This window comes from Delphinapterus leucas, chromosome 14 (assembly GCF_059928025.1).
Source record: "Delphinapterus leucas isolate spDelLeu-1000000601 "Yukka" chromosome 14, BTC_Dleu_Yukka2, whole genome shotgun sequence".
Classification (NCBI taxonomy): domain Eukaryota; kingdom Metazoa; phylum Chordata; class Mammalia; order Artiodactyla; family Monodontidae; genus Delphinapterus; species Delphinapterus leucas.
Genome location: NC_143142.1, coordinates 8,539,354 through 8,556,967, shown reverse-complemented (window position 1 = coordinate 8,556,967; position 17,614 = coordinate 8,539,354). Strand labels below are relative to the sequence as shown.

At 39.5% G+C, this 17,614-nt stretch overlaps 1 protein-coding gene across 3 annotated transcripts in view; it reads right to left on the bottom strand.

Moving 5' to 3' along the window:
• Nucleotides 1-17,614, bottom strand: part of ATP2A2 (ATPase sarcoplasmic/endoplasmic reticulum Ca2+ transporting 2) — a 61,008-nt gene that overhangs the window by 13,824 nt on the left and 29,570 nt on the right. For 2 of the 3 annotated variants that reach the window (XM_089894475.1, XM_022598000.3), the window contains exons 6-11: nucleotides 14,474-14,554; nucleotides 12,231-12,316; nucleotides 10,859-11,323; nucleotides 4,646-4,734; nucleotides 3,912-4,014; nucleotides 2,919-3,050 (exon numbers count right to left, since the gene is read on the bottom strand). In XM_089894475.1, coding sequence (XP_089750601.1) covers nucleotides 2,919-3,050; nucleotides 3,912-4,014; nucleotides 4,646-4,734; nucleotides 10,859-11,323; nucleotides 12,231-12,316; nucleotides 14,474-14,554 — 956 coding nt within the window. The remainder of the gene's footprint in view (nucleotides 1-2,918; nucleotides 3,051-3,911; nucleotides 4,015-4,645; nucleotides 4,735-10,858; nucleotides 11,324-12,230; nucleotides 12,317-14,473; nucleotides 14,555-17,614) is intronic. The other variant, XM_089894474.1, reaches the window with a different exon arrangement.

The following is a 17,614-nucleotide window of genomic DNA, read 5'->3' as shown; positions in this document are numbered from 1 at the left end:
GTGGGCCCAGATGGAGACTCTGGGGCCTGACCTGCTTCCTTCTTAGGTACCTTCTGCTCCTGCTCGGCATCACAGTCCCTTCAACCCGTCTTCTCCGGCTTCTGCAGTTCCCATTTCTGAGCTTCCTTAGCTCGCTTCTTGGCACTATGCTTCTTCTCTTCCTCTCGTTCCACTTGTACGTATCGCTGCCTATTACTCTGACCTTCGTGTGTTATAACATCTTGTTTGCACACTGCTTACGCTGCTTCTCATCTAAGCAACCATTCACCACTCTGTCTAGGACAAAGGCTGGATCTGTCCTGCAGTAAACTGTCAGTGGATTCTATGTCCTCGAACACTTGGTACAGCTGGACCTGAGTAAAACCACCTGCAACAGAGGCTGACAGACATTGGCCATCTGGTCAGCCTCCAGCACCTGGGTGTCCTCAACAGACTGGTCCATCCTGCCTGCCACTTTGTTCAGCCCAAGAAACCCAGGCTCTGGGGCTCCGACAGGCAGGGGGAAGGCAGCTGAGGAGCCACAGATTTGTCTAGTGTCTAGGGCAGACACGCCTGCACCCTGCAACACGGCCACCTCACTGAGCTTTGAATGTCAAGCTAGCCTTGTAGTTGTGGTAATTCTGCTCAAATATAACATGTCAAAGTTTTGATATATTACTAGACTCAATCTGCTAATGTTGTGCTGAGAATCTCTACTTCTATTGATATATTATGAAGAATACTAGCTTGTAACTTCCTTTTCTTGTTGCATCCATGCCAGGTTTTGGTATCAGGGTTATGCTGGCCTCATCAAATGAGTTGATAAGGGTTTCATTTTCTGCCCTTTTTTGTTTTTTTGTGGCCATGCTGAACAGCTTGCAGTGAAAGCACCAAGTCCTAACCACTGGACTGCCAGGGAACTCCCCCAAACTGGCATTTCTTTAGCATTATACAGAATTGGGCCTGAGGAATTTTTGTGGGGTAGATTTTAATTACAGATTCAATTAATGTAACAGACACAGGATTATTCCATTTTTCTGTGTCAGCTTAGAAAGCTGTGTTACTGAAAGGACTTGTTGATTTCTTCTACACCGTCAAAATTGTTCAGAATGGCTTTCTGATCTTGTCTTTGCTATTTCCCTTCTACTTGTATTTAATTTGCTGGTTTTCTACTTTCTTCAGATGGAAGCTTATTTATCTTTTTGTTATCAATTTCTAGTTTAATTCTTTCACGGTCAGCAACCAGCTGTATTTCAATCCTTTGTAATTTGTTGAGTCTTGCTTCATGGACCAGTAATATGGTCTATTCTGGTGAATGTTCCTTATGCATTTGAAAAGCATATTAGAAGTAGCACGATAGGGACCTTCCCTGGGGGCACAGTAGTTAAGAATCCACCTGCTAAAGCAGGGGACACGGGTTCGAGCCCTGGTCTGGGAAGATCCCACATGCTGTGGAGCAACTAAGCCCATGCGCCACAACTACTGAGCCCGCATGCCTAGAGCCCATGCTCTGCAACAAGTGAAGCCACCTCAATGAGAAGCCCGCGCACCACAACAAAGAACAGCCCCCACATGCAACAACGAAGACCCAACACAGCCAAAAATAGATAAATAAATAAAAATAAATTTTAAAAAAAAGGAGCACAATAGAAATAAGTGTTGGAGTATATTTACAGTGTCTTTCCATATCCTGATTTTTCAACTGCTTGTTCTGTCAATTTTTGAGACAGATGTGTTAAAATCTCCAACTCACTGTGAATTCATCTACTTTCCCTTTTATTTCTGTCAACTTTTGCTTCGTGTACTTTTTTTTTTTTTTTTGCGGGCCTCTCACTGCTGCGGCCTCTCCCGTTGCGGAGCACAGGCTCTGGACGCACAGGCTCAGCGGCCACAGTCCACGGGCCCAGCTGCTCCGCGGCACATAGGATCTTCCTGAACCGGGGCACAAACCCGTGTCCCCTGCATCGGCAGGCAGACTCCCAACCACTGCGCCACAAGGGAAGCCCGCTTCGTGTACTTTTTAAAATTTTTATTTATCTTTGACTGTGTTGGGACTTTGTTGCTGTGCGTGGGCTTTCTCTAGTTGTGGCGAGCTCTTCATTGTGGTGCATGGGTTTCTCACTGTGGTGGCTTCTCTAGTTGCGGAGCAAGGGCTTTAGGCACGCGGGCTTCAGGCACACGGGCTTCAGTAGTTGTGGTGCATGGGCTTAGTTGCTCCACAGCATGTGGGATATTCCTGGGCCAGGGCTCAAACCCATGTCCCCTGCACTGGCAGGAGGATTCTTAACCACTGCGCCACCAGGGAAGTCCTTGCTTCGTGTACTTTAAATGTGTTAGTATAACATATAAACAATGCATAAACAATTGGACCATTTAGCACAAGGTCATGGGCAACTTGGACAAGAGGTTTTGATAGACTAGGAGGAGGCAAAAGCTTGACTGGAGTGGCTTCAAGAAAATGGGAAGAATGAAACAATACATAAAAATAGCTCTTTTGAGAAATTTCACTGTGAAGGAAAAGAAGCAGGGTGCTTAAGGCAAAAGAAAGTTTTTAGATAAAAAAACATACTATTATTTCTCTAATGAAGATCCAGTAGAGATGGGAGATTGATAAGCAGGAAAGATGTTGGGGCTCACTACACAAGGAGCAGCTGGGTTTTGCTGGGAGCAAGAAGAGTCCATTTCACAGCACCAGGGGAGACGGCAGACCTTATGGGCACAGAGGCTGCATGTGGAAATTATCCATTGATTACTTTTATTTTCGTGGTCAAATGGCCAGACCATTTTACCTTATAGTGAGTATGGGGAAGGAGATATTGCAAGGTTGAGGAAATAAGGTATACACTAAGTTATCTAAGAGAGTAAGAGAGTGAGCAGACTAAGAATATATGGTCTGAGTGATGGGCAGCATGAATAAAACACTAAGCTCAAATACTGACCGAGTTGCAGGCATTTGCTCGTTCTATTTTAGAAAGACCCTTCAATTCAGTATCAAATACATTCATCTTCTCTACCAGGCAAGTGAGAGCAGTCTCTGTAGCTTCTCCAACTTTTTCATACACACCCTTCGCCTGTAGTAGTTAAAAGCATACAAATTACAAAAAGGGAAAAGTAGTAAATTTTCTTTAATAAAGACTTTTTCCATAGGTGGATAATCTCTTGCCCATTGTACCATTATTCTTTGGGCCGTTTTTATCCTATTCTGGAGCATATGATCCAGATAATTAAAAATAAACTCAAAGCATAGGTGTGCATTTTATCTTTTTCTAATAATTAGGTCTTTCATTTCCCTTAACCATAAGAAGCCAATATTCACAGTATTAATTCAAACATAGGGAGCTTTCAAACAGTATTTGTAATTCCTTGTCATTATTTATCATTCTACAGAGTTTACATTCTGTTTCCGTTGGGGACTGGCTTGCCTTTAGAAACCAAAGAATTTATCTCACTGTTTAAAATTAAAAAGGGAGGAAAAAAAGGTTTTCTGTTGGTTAAATTTTATATTATATCATCATCATCATCATCAAAACCACCTTCTAAGCCTCAGCCTGTCCTCCAGGACGTAATGTTACCCATCTTAAAAAGCAAGATCAATACCCTATACTTTCAGGAAAAAGTATCCTGCTTTTAATCATTTATAGTAACTAAGCTATACACAGAAGAGAACATCATGTATGCTAGTTAAGTAACTACTTAACTCCTAGTTAAGTAACTGCAATGCTCAGTCACAGAGAATATATGAAAGGCTTCCAGCTTCCTTTGGGCAGGTCATGCTGGCTCTGATAGAGATAGGCTCTTAATGGAAAGGGAAAATAAAACCAGGAACCCATACTTTCAAAAAGGGAGGAAGGAAGGCTGGATTTTCATTCCACCCACCGCACCCTTGAACTAGGAACAGCCAGGTCTAGTTTCTCATTTGTGAGGAGGCTTACCTCATTGTAATCCAAAGCAGAGTCATTACAGAGAGCACAAATTGTTGCCAATTCCACAAGACCATCATACTGATGACAATTCACTGGTTTATCATCTTTATGTCTGTCAAAAGAAAAAGTAACTCTTAGAACACACTGTGGTCATCTCTATTGATTTTTATTTAATTATTTACTAATAAATAGAATTTTGTGGACAACGGACTGGCAAGCATTCAAAAGAAATCTGATGCTGGAGACAGAATATGTCTCTGGTATCAGCAGTCAATCAGTAAAGACCAGGAATTCTTAGTTAGTGAAATTCCTCCACCACTGGTATCAATGAAAAACAAACAGGAATTCCCTGGTGGTCCAGTGGTTAGGACTCGGTGCTCTCACTGCCAGGGCCCTGGGTCCAATTCCTGGTCAGGGAACTAAGATCCCGCAAGCCGTGCAGGGTGACCAAAAAAACCAAACCAAAACCAAAACCAAAACCAAACCAAACCAAACCAGAACCCCCACTTGAAAATTTAGGCTTCAAAAGATGAAAAAGGGTCCCACTGGCTTATACAACCTGTAATGTCAATTTCAATTTCCAAAGTATGTATTATCAATTTTGTTTTTAAAGAAAATGAACTACTCTGATAAACATGAGCCACATTAGGAAAACTGTCTGAACATTTTAGAGACACTGCAAGTCTATACAAGCACCAAACTACCAGAGTGGAGCCTTTAAAAGGCAAGGAGGGATTACTCACATTTCTCCGATAGGTGCATATGTTGATCCAGTTATGGTAAACTCATTAAGGGAACAAGTATCACTGTCAACTTTGTCCAGAATGAACATCTACAGAAAAAAAAAGCCTAAGTGTTGAAAAGGTATAAAAAATATGCTAGAAAAAACATATAACATTTGCTAAGACAAAAGGCCTTTCTCACTTAAGTATAAATGTTAATGAAAGTGATTAATTGAAGCTCAGCATGAGGAATATTGTCCCTTATTCCAGCTGGACACTATTAAGACTGCCTCCCCCATCCACCTAACAGTCTGAGAAACAGCATCACTGAGGAGCTGAATAAATAATAAGCAGCAACAGCACCAGACACAGAAGAGAACCCACGTGAAATCTGAGTTATGAGGACTCTGGGTCAGTCAATTCCAAGACTCAGCAGTATTCTTTAGAATGCTCAGAATTCCAAATTTCAAATGGCTGACTGAGGAAGTGACACAGGTATTCCTGCCTTAGAGCTAACAGTAAAAGCCTAGGAAGAATAAACTCACGTTTCAGAGTGGCATAAAAACTCCCCAAGTAAAATAAGACAAACTGCTTCTCTACTTCTTCCTACTTATTTTTATTGTGGCAATAGCTCATTTTCTATGAAGCTGCACAACTACATGTACACAGTAAGGAGCCCGCAGAGCTGAATGAACTGACGCTACCAAGACAATACAGATGGAAGCAGGCTTAGGAAAGAATTCTTAATTTTACAGAATAATAAAGTGACATAAGCTAGTTTCTTAAAGATGGCTTTTTTTTCTTGGTTTGTTTTCCAATTATAATTCAGAAGTCCAGTTTGGAATGATCAAACCATTCTACAATAAGGAATTTTTAAAATGTTAAACTAAAGTAGAAAAGGGCCATGTAATGCTTTAAAAACATCTTTTCAGAGCATTCTGACTCATATTCAGTAAGAAAATCTGCTCATTTTTATTTTAAAATAACTTCTTTTGCCTCATAAGATTTGCTTATTATAGCACATACTTTTTTTTCCCACATCTTTATTGGAGTATAAATGCTTTACAATGTTGTGTTAGTTTCTGTACAACAAAGTGAATTGGCTATATGCATACATATATCCCCATATCCCCTCCCTCTTGAGCCTCCCTCCCACCCTCCCTTATCCCATCCCTCTAGGTCGTCACAAAGCAAGGAGTTGATCTCCTTGTGCTATGCAGCAGCTTCCCACTACCCATCCATTTTACATTTGATAGTGTATATACGTCAATTATAGCACATACTTTTAAATTCCAAAAGCTTCATTTCAAAAGTACACTCAGAACTAAATCAACCTTGGAAGTGAACTAAAGCTATGAGTAAGACAAAACGATTTTTTTAAAAATTAAAATATACAAGTAAAACTGTGATGACTCCTGATAAAAGGCGTTAGTTCAAACACATATAACTGGTGTGTCAAATGAGGAAAAGATTCATGTCCAAGGTCACATGCAGCAAGATCACCAATCCCTACAACTTCTTTCTAACAGATACAACATCTAAAAAAGGAAGCTTGGCACAAAGCTCTTTCCAAAGATGTCCGACATTTACAGAAGAGGAAACAAAGGACTAGAGAGGTTAAATGATGTGCTCACAGTTACACAATTATTAAGTGGAAGAGAGAGAACCAGGTTTACCAATGTATCCCATTAGAAAATTCAACTTTACCTTTCTATTAAAAGTTGTGCGACCCTCGGACATGTCACAACTTCTCAGAGCCTAAGTTTTCTAACCTCTTGAGCAGGATTACCATACGATTCAAATAAAGTCACGTGAAAAATTAACTGCACTAAGCCTTACCAAAGCAAGTTGGCATTATTACTATACACCATGCCATTTCTTTAATGACACTGTTTATAAAAGTGAAACTCTTTGGGTCTATACCAGAGTTCAAAATATTCTAAGACATTCAGAATTCTAACACACACCAACTAAATCTGAATGCACACGGGCATTTTAGACTGCAAGCCAGTAAACCATTTAGAAACTGCATGATGAAAGTATCCCGAAGTCAAGGGCAGTTATGCAATCCACTGCAAGAAACCTCCTGTAGAATACTGATTAGCATCAGCTTTCTGTCGCCAAATGTAGAACAGAACAAAGAGCCAAGCTATTTCTTTAATAGAACATTTTAAATCAAATCATTTAAGGGAAAATGTAAGAACAAAAACATTTTTATCATGGATTGTGTTTTAGTCTTAGTTTGAAGTCTGAAGCTGCCACAATCTTACCATTTTTTAAAGATTACAATTTCACACACTGCTTTACCTTCATGGATATAAGGACTATTCTGAGGAATTAAAGCTTACGGTCTAAGTTTAAACAATTTCCTGGGGGAAACCAAACAGATAAAATGAAATTCCCTTTCTCTCCCCCAATCAATCAGCTTTCAGCGGACAACTAGCTTTTAGCAGATTCGTCCAACCCTTTTTGGTTCCAAGGAAAGAGAACTTAGGTAGCTCAGTTACACCCTGCATCTACTCAAGAAACTCAAGACAAGCTAGAAGGTTACCACTTGAGAGAACACCCCAGTGTGTTTTAAACACCTGCCCATTCACTCTAAATCTGGGTTTTGGACAACACAAAAAGTTGAGGGTGGGTGTATCAAAAAAATACCATGACTATAAATTTGGCAAGAAAAAGATTCAGAGGGTTCAACTGTATTAAAACAAGAACAATTTCCAGTGCTAAAAAAACATTAACTAAAACCTGGAGATAAGGCCAAGGGGAGGATGGCATGTCCTTTCAATGTCATTCAGAAGCATTACTTAACAAGCACACTCAAAGATTTAGTGTTTTGGAAAAATTTAACATTCTTTCACTGTGCTATTATTAAGGGCTCATGTTTTATGAAGTTGTGGCTTTTTCTCCTGTATAAAAGATAACCTTAGTTTTACTGCCCTATAGGATATTAACCAGTTTTTGTAATCTAACACACATCAATTCTATTCTAATATTGAGCACACTTCCTCACATGATCCTGTAACCAGTTTTACTATCTTACTGATTCTCCCTCATTGAATTAATGAGCCAAACAGAATCTTTGACATGTGTCCACTCAATATTTGTATGAGCTGTGTACCTTTTGGAAAATTACTTTGACTTGTACATAGTAGTAGCAGTTTTTTTGTGTGCGTGTGTCAATTTTATATTTAATTTATCCTTCCAGTTTTACTGAGATATAAGTGACATACAGCACTGTATAAGCTTAAGGTATACAGCACAATGATCTGACTTATGATCATCATGAAATGATTATCACAATAAGTTTAATGAACATCATCTAATATATACAAAATAAAAAAGTTTTCTCCTTGTGATGAGAACTCTTAAGATTTACTCTCTTGACAACTTTCATATATAACATACAGCAGTGCTAATTATATTTATCATGTTGTACCATTACATTCCCTAAGACTTATTTATCCTATAACTTTGTACCTTTTGATCACCTTCATCCAATTCCTGCCCCTCCCACCCACACCTCCGCCTCTGATAATCACAAATTTGATCTCTTTTCCTATGTTTGTTTTTGAAGTGTAACTGACCTAAAACTTCCTGGTGCATGGGATAGTGATGCGATACTTCTATACATTTCAAAATGATCATCATGATAAGTCTAGTTCTCATCTGTCACCATACAAAGATATTACATTATTATTGACTGTGTTCCCTGCACTCCACATTTCATACCCATGACACACTTATTCTGTAACTGGAAGTTTGTACCTCAATTTCCCTCATCTGTTTCTCTCATACCCCCACCTCAAAGTTGTTTAAACAAAACCTAGGGAAATTGAATTACATGAAAGAACTTCATTCAGCTGTACCATTACATTATTTCTTTAGTTCTTATTTTGCTAAGGGAAGGTTTAAAGTTTTTAATTTTATCCCCAAGTGATGGTCAAAACAACCTAAGAAAGGAAGGATGAACACAGAGAATGAAGCAAGTTAAAGGCAATTATTTACTTTTCAAGAAGAAAACATGTCTCATTCAATGTGTTAAGGAAGTACCAATTAGAATTTTATGTAGGCAGGTAACTAGCTGGTTTATAGAACTCTTCCTCTGAAGCTCGTGTTAACGTACATACACTTAGAGAGAGAAGAACAGGGAAATAAAGTAAGCACAGTCACCTAACACATTTACAGACTGCTTACAGTTATTTCCCCAGTACAAATATATCAGCCATGTAGGTAACCTTTATTTCATGACATAATTTTGGGAATTAAATGATTAATTCCTCTGGAGTATAAGAAATTACCCTTGGGCTCAAGCTACACATACAACCCAATTTGTTTAAAGCACATAAAAAGGTATCAAATTATAAATCAAAGGTTTTAAGATCCAGCAATCCCACTCCTGGGCATATATCCAGAAATGATGAAAAGATATATGCACCCCAGTGTTCATAGCAGCACTATTTACAATAGTCAAGACACAGAGGGGGACTTCCCTGGTGGCGCAGTGGTTAAGAATCTGCCTGCCAATGCAGGGGACACGGGTTCGAGCCCTGGTCTGGGAAGATCCCACATGCCGTGGAGCAACTAAGTCCGTGTGCCACAGTTACTGAGCCTGCGCTCTAGAGCCTGCGGGCCACAACTACTGAGCCTGCATGCTGCAACTACTGAAGCCTGTGCACCTAGAACCCGTGCTCTGCAACAAGAGAAACCACCACAATAAGAAGCCTGCGCACCGCAACAAAGAGTAGTCCCTGCTCACCGCAACAAAGAGTAGTCCCTGCTCACCGCAACTAGAGAAAGCCCGTGCGCAGCAACGAAGACCCAATGCAGCCAAAAAAAAAAAAAAAAAAAGACATAGAGGGACTTCCCTGGTGGTCCAGGGGGTAGGTGGGTCCAGTGGGTAGGACTCCACGCTCCCAATGCAGGGGGCCCAGGTTCAATCCCTGGTTGGGGAGCTGGATCCAGCACGCATGCCACAACTAAGAGTTCGCATGCCGCAACTAAGAGCCCACATACAAAGAAGTCTGCATGCTGCAACTAAAAAAAGATCTTGCATGCTGCAGCTGAGGCCCAGCACAGCAAAGAAAGGAAGAGGGGCAGGGAGGCAGGGAGGGAGGGAGGAAGACATGGGAAGAAACCTAAGTATCTGTCCATCGAAAGATGAATGGATAAGGAGATGTGGTATATAGATATACAATGGAATATTACTCAGCCATAAAAAAGAATAAAAATAATGCCACTTGTTATATGTGGAATCTAAAAAAAAGGGTATAAATGAACTTATTTACAAAACAGAAGTAGAGTTATGGATGTAGAAAACAAACTTATGGTTACCAGGGGATAAGCAGTGGGGGGGATAACATGGAAGACTGGGAATGACATACACACACTTCTATATATAAAATAGATCACTAATAAGAACCTGCTGTATAACACAGGGAACTCTACTCAGTACTCTGTAATGGCCTATATGGGAAAAGAATCTAAAAAAAAAAGCAGGTATATGTATATGCGTAACTGATTCACTTTGCTATACACCTGAAACTAACACATTGTAAATCGACTATACTCCAACAAAAATTTTTAAAAAAAGGAAAAAATAATGCCACTTGCAGCAACATGGATGGACCTAGAGATTATCATACTAAGTGAAGTAAGTCAGAGAAAGACAAATATAATATCGCTTGTACGTGGAATCTTAAAAAAAAAAGACACAAATGAACTTATTTACAAAACAGAAATAGACCCACAGACATAGAAAACAAACTTCTGGTTACCGGAGGGGGAGGGGGAGGGGAAGGAGGGATAAATTAGGAGTTTGGGATTAACATATACCTGCTACTATATATAAAACAGATAACCAACAAGGACTTACTGTATAGCACAGGGAACTATACTCAATATTTTCTAATAACCTCTAAGGGGAAAGAATCTAAAAATTTTATATATATATATATAAAAATAACTGAATCACTTTGCTGTATACCCAAAACTAACACAACACCGTAAACCAACAGTACTTCAATAAAAATAAAATAAAAAAATCACACAGGGAGCTCTACTTCACTTCGCTGTACAGTAGAAACTAACAATATCGTGAAACAACTATACATTGATAAAAAAACACAGTAATTAAAAAAATAATAAATCAAAGGTTTTGATGGCACAAAGGCATATTCTTAGGATGAATCAACAACCATAACCTGCAAAGATTCTGAAACTACTCCCACTTACCCTGCAGACTGACATCTGGTTCGTTGTCAGTGTACCAGTCTTGTCTGAGCAGATAACAGAAGTACAACCAAGGGTTTCCACGGAAGGGAGACTTCGAACAATGGCATTTTTCTTTGCCATTCTGCGAGTTCCAAGAGCCAGACAGGTGGTGATGACAGCAGGCAGACCTTCAGGAATGGCTGCTACAGCCAGGGCCACAGCAATTTTAAAGTAGTAAATAGCACCTCTGATCCAGGAGCCTCCATGAACTGGGTCATTGAAGTGTCCAATGTTTATGATCCAGACTGCAATGCATATAAGGGAGATGACTTTGGACAGCTGTTCCCCAAACTCATCTAGTTTCTGCTGGAGGGGTGTTCTCTCCTGTTCCGTGGCCACCATTTCATCCCGGATCTTGCCAATTTCAGTGTTCACTCCAGTTGCCACCACCACTCCCATGGCTTTGCCGGCAGCAATGTTTGTACCCTAGGACAGAAGTAGAGAAATGGTTACAAGACTAACACCACACCCAATTTAAATACTGACTAGTAAACTCAGACTTGTGTGGATTTTCAAGAGGGCACCAAGATTCTCTCACCACATTCTACTGGGCCTTCCAGTGGCAACCAGCCATCTAACTTTGATGATGAGCAATACCTCATGCAGGCAGTGTGGGCCATCTCTCTCTGATTTGATTCTCCATGAAATGAGAATGGTACCTACTTGCCCCAGAGCCCTCTATACCGGCCACCTTGAATCTCTATTCACAATACTGAGCCTGGCTTGCAGACTAGCTTTGGCCTGGGACAGCGCTTAACCCCTCTGTGTTCCTGACTTTTCATACTTCATACAGCTCTCAACCCTAAGCATTCTCCACCTCTGGCTCCAACAACTCAACCCCTCCTACTTTTATCACCCATAATAAGAAGGGCAACCAGGACCATGGGCTGTCCTTGAGGACCTCCACTTAAGCACTAGTATTCAAAGAGCAATACAATCAAGTGTAAGGTTCCCCCCACCCCATTTTAATTCCTAAATGTTGGAAGAACAGGGCTTCATTATTTTCATTGTAGCTCTACTTTTTTTTACTTACTATGGGGTGGTTAGATTCCCATGCTAACCCACAAAAGCCCACTACTTGAAATACCACTTTAAGTTCTAAACAAACGAAAACTATAAATTTCCCAACTTTCTATTTCAAAAAAATTTAACAGAAAAATTGAAGTAGTACAATGAACATCCATTCCATTTTCACCCAGACTCACCAATTATTAATGGTTTGCCACATTTGCTTTCTCTCTAAACACAGGTTGTGAACTACACACAGTTATCATCCACATCATTTTGAAAACATCCCTTTATAGGCTAAGTCTTTTCCAAACAAAGTACTCACAGAAAAGAGCATGTTCTTCTTATCTTGATTGACGGCCCGTGGGTCAGGGACAGGATCAGTGTGCTTGATGACAGAGACAGATTCACCTAAGCAGGTTGTGATACAGAAGGTTTGTTTAGATCTGTGCAGTGTGCACCTAGAACCTTGGTACCCTCATCCGCTCATGCCACTACCACTCTCAGGAAAAAGAAAAAAAGGGCCAATTCATTCAAAAGAACATAAACTAGTAAAATTCAGTAATAGAAACTAATTTCAAAGAAAAAAAATCAAAATAAAGGAATTTAATTTTGAAGTAAAATCCCAGTCAATTACCTTTATTTTCTTGAATAACTATACAAATTTAGTTCATTTTCAGGTATCATTTTATACTCTAATATTATGAATGTAGATTTGTTGTATATTTATATACACATACACTCTGATACTTAAGGTGAAAGTATATTTACTTTTAACAAAATAAACAAACTGTAGGTACAGTATATGAATACTGAGGATCATCCACTGGAAAGCCTGTTTTTGTTTAATAATGCCAAAGATGAGAAATGAAAACATTGTTCTAGAAATATCTGCACGCAGTAATCAGACCATTCTATTTCAATAAACCAAAATGAAAAACAGCAAGAGACTAAGAAGTAAGTCTACTAAGAAGTAAGCAGAAGTCTCTAAGAAGTAACAGACTACTTCTTAGAACTTTCACAATGTCTGAATCTGGTTTCAACTTAACATCACTTATGAAATGCAGTTGATTCTTGAAAACCGCAGGGGTTAGGGGCACCATCCCTCTGCACAGTCATAAATCTGCACAGAACTTATGGTTGGCCCTCCGTATACGCAATTCCTCTATATTTGCGGTTCTGCATCTGAGGATTCAACCAACTAGTATAGTAAGTACTGTAGTATTTACTATTGAAAAAAATCCGCAGATAAGTGAACCCACACAATTCAAACCCATGTTATTCAAGGATTAACTGTATATAATGAGGGTGAAATATGGCCCTAGTTGTTAGGTCAAATTCCAGGTAGGAAATTTCACTCTCAAAATTTAACAAAAGAATCTGGTTCTTCAATCTAGCCTAAAACTAGAGTATGACTTTTAAACAAAAAAACAACATTCAAGAAACTCTACGGAAAGTTTTAAAATGGAAATTATTTTTGTAGGCACAATATGAGAATTTCATACATTCAACCCAATCAATTCCCTACCATTTTATGGCTTAATGAGCTTCCAGGTTGTTGCTGCTAATGGGAGTTTTAGTAGATAAGCTATTCATAAAGAAACAATAAAAAACAGAGCCCAGGTTACTCACATCCCTACTTCTATGACATGAGTTGCTTTTCAAAACTAATAATCAGATAAATCTTTGAATTTTATATTTACTCTCTATTTAATTCAGGTTAGCATTGTGTTTAATCTTCTGACCACCTTACTTCCATCCAGTTAATATGAACCCTCCACCCTAGACTGTGCCTGTATCAAACAAAAACGGGAAAATGTTCCAAACAATCCCAAATCTAAGTGTGCAAACTTTAGGTAGTGAACATTCACCATTTTGGAGGGTGCTAACTTTTGTTAATTGTACATCTGATTATTGCAAAGTATGTCAGATGTGAGATTAGCATTCCTGGAGTCTGTATTTTTCCTGCTTGGAAAAAGAACACTAAGTAATTAATGCACTTTCCACAAAACAGAGAGACAACAACACTACTTCAACCTTAAGAATATTACCTCTGCTACTGAAGGAATTTGTAACCCTTTAAAAAATTTTTAAAAGTTTAAATCAAAACTAATTTTTAATAAAATTTAAAGATAAATAGGCCTTATGAGATGAAAGCCAATTGTTTTTAAATCATAGCTTTACCTCATGTATTGGCAAAAAGCCTAACTGATAAAGCATTAAGAAATAAATATCCTGGAGAGGATTAAGAGACAGTGGGGGGCTTCCCTGGTGGCACAGTGGTTGAGAGTCTGCCTGCCAATGCAGGGGACATGGGTTTGTGCCCCAGTCTGGGAAGATCCCACATGCTGCGGAGCAGCTAGGCCCGTGAGCCATGGCCGCTGAGCCTGCGCGTCCGGAGCCTGTGCTCCGCAATGGGAGAGGCCACAGCAGTGAGAGGCCCGCATAGCGCAAAAAAAAAAAAAAAAAAAAGAAAGAGACAGTGAGGCAAGAAGTCAACTCAATTATTAGCATGGAATCTGAGGGAGCCTTCAGAAATTCAACAACGTTCCAATACATAATATTTACCTGTGAGAATTGACTGGTCAACTCTTAGAGTAGTAGATCTGATGGAAGTTAATCTTATATCAGCAGGAACTTTGTCACCAACTAATTCGGGAGGAAAAAAAGTCAGCTAAAATAAGCAACTTTTGCAATCATGTTACATAAAGAAAAATCTGTCTCCAAATCAAACACAATTTTTAAAGGAAATAAATAGCCTGTATACAGCACAAATATATAAAAATCTGCTATAGGGAATTCCCTGGCAGTCCAGTGGTTAGGACTCCGAGCTCCCACTGCAGGGGGCACGGGTTTGATCCTGGGGAACTAAGATCCCGCAGGTCACATGGCATGGCAGGGAGGGAAAAAAAAAAAAATCTGCTACAATAAGCAATATAATCAACTTATTCTCAGGGTCATAAAAACTCTTCCTGGATAGATACAAGATTTGAAGTACACAAGAAGAGAATAATGATACTCAGGCAAACAGCTCTAAGTACACATTATTTGCACACCTACACACACACACAGCATGGTGAAGGGGACTGAATTGTACAAGCCATGATTTATTCCACTAAGAAAGCCAAATTACCATGAACAGGAAACATGCCTCTATAAAAAGATGTTCAATTAATATCACTCATAAAAGAAACGCAAGATAAAACTACACAGAGAGACCACTTTTAAACTATCAAATTGACAAAGGAGTTGAGAAAAATGCACCAAGTTTGAAAGGATGTATAGAAACGGCTTCTTATACAGGGTGACGGTAAGATGTGGCAAGTTTAGTTTTAATAAGCAAAAAAAAGACAAACCAAAACAAAACCAGAGGCACAAATCATTTAGAGGCAAGTGCATGAGCAGGTATTAATGAAAACTCGGTGTTAGTGCACTAACAAGGATAAACTGAATATGTCACTAAACATACCATGTAATGTTAGTAACCCATTTAGTACTCTTAATTCAACTACACGTCCAGACTTTGTGACGACCCTATATACACTGCTGAGTACGAAGAAAAAAACTTACAAAATCTCTGGAGGGCAAACTGGCAATACATATCAAAATTGCAAAGCACAGGAGTTCCCTGGTGGTCCAGTGGTTGGGACTCCACGCTTTGCTTTCACTGCTGAGGGCGTGGGTTCGATTCCTGGTCGGGGACCTGGGATCCCCGCAAGCCGCATGTCGCGGCCAAAAAAAAAAAAAAAATGCAAAGCACAATCTTTTTATCCCATAAATTCCACTACAAAGAATTTATTCTACAGATATGCTTGCTGTATGTGGTTAGTTTTTTTTTTATCAGCAGTAGAAAACAGAGACAACTGTATTCATACTAAAGTAAAAACTTTAAGACATACTGTACATTAAGTGGGGAAAACACAAGTGTGAAGCATCATGTATGTGGAGCTCCACTGGTATGAGAACATACCTCTGGGAAGGTGTAACAGACTTGTACCACTAGGGAGCAGGGCATGAGTGGCAGGAGACTTTTCACCTTGTACCCTTTGGTACCTTTTGAAGTTTGAATTATCAGATAAATGAATAAACCTCTTGCAAAACCTCTAGAAGATCTTTAAGTCAACTGAGTTTTCTTTTCTGGGCCAAACAGTCCCTTTAACAGCACTTAAACAGACCATGTCTTAGCCCCTTTCCTTGACGTATTTGAAGTAAATGCCACAACACAGACCCAGGAACAGATAAAGCCAATATTTCACCTGCACCTTGAGAACAATGCCCAGTGTACTGTAGGTGTTCAAATATTACTGGATGAGTTCGCATCAGTACCAAAGCAACTGGAGAGTAAAAAATAAGTATACAACAGCTTTCCCTGGCTTTCTGAAAGGTACTACAGTGGTTTTAGAAGTCTTATGCAAGGACAGCTAAAAGTCAAAACAATAAGCATAGTCCCCCCCTACAACTGCATATGGTATTTCTAAGTTAAATCTTAATTTTCAAGACTTACCCTACTATACTGAACTGTAACTGTCACTGGTTATACATAAACTGGCAAAACAGCCATTCTGTCCAAGAAGTAGATTTATTTCATTTGTTAAGCCTTTAGTTTAGTTCTAATTTTTCTGTATCTCAGAGCTTTTAAATTCAGGGAGAGTATGGTGTGCTTTCTGAGCTCTAGTTCATGAAACAACCCTATAACCTAAGTAGGAAATGTGGTCACAAGGTGGCACAGAAAGAGATTGCCAATATATAATCTCAAGAGGCAAAGATCATCCCTGCATTTGACTGCAGGGACACATTAAGTTGAGGTGAAATTCCTGCTGGAAATGCTTATGCAACAAACAGCAATATTCAGACTGAAGAAATTAGAACCTTTCATTTTAATATAATTCTACTCATACTACAATAAAGTAACCATACCCTAAACTTTAGTGACCTTCAACACCTAAAATACCCCATGAAGATAAAACTTTAAAATCAATTTAGGGAATTCCCTGGGAGTCCAGTTGTTAGGACTACACACATTCACTGCCAAGGGCGCGGGTTCGATCCCTGGTTGGGGAACTAAGATCCTACAAGCTGAACAGCATGGCCAAAAAATAAAATAAAATAAACTTAAAAAAAAAAAAAAACTTTTTCCGGGCTTCCCTTGGTGGCGCAGTGGTTGAGAGTCCACCTGCCGATGTAGGGGACACGGGTTCGTGCCCCGGTCCAGGAAGATCCCATGTGCCGTGGAGCGGCTAGGCCCATAAGCCATGGCCACTGAGCCTGCGTGTCCGGAGCCTGTGCTCTGCAACAGGAGAGGCCACAGCAGTGAGAGGCCCGCGTACCGCAAAAAAAAAAAAAACAAAAAAAACTTTTCCTGTATTAGTTCTGTTTGTCATAATTAATTTTATCCCACATGACCCTGAACATGAAAAGAATGCAAGTTCAATGATGAGCATATGACCCTAAATGGAAAAATTACCTGAAAATGTTCCTTTAAGGTCTGAAGCAATTTATGTCATGATCCTACAGGAGTGGAAAACTTCTAACATGGTATAGAGGTCGCCACAATCTATAAGCATGTCTGCACTGTAACAACTGAACATAAACCAGCAATCTAAAAGCACAACGCCGGGAATTTCCTGGCGACCCAGTGGCTAGGACTCCTCACTTCCACTGCAGGGGGCACAGGGTTCGATCCCTAGTTGGGGAACTAAGATCCCGCAT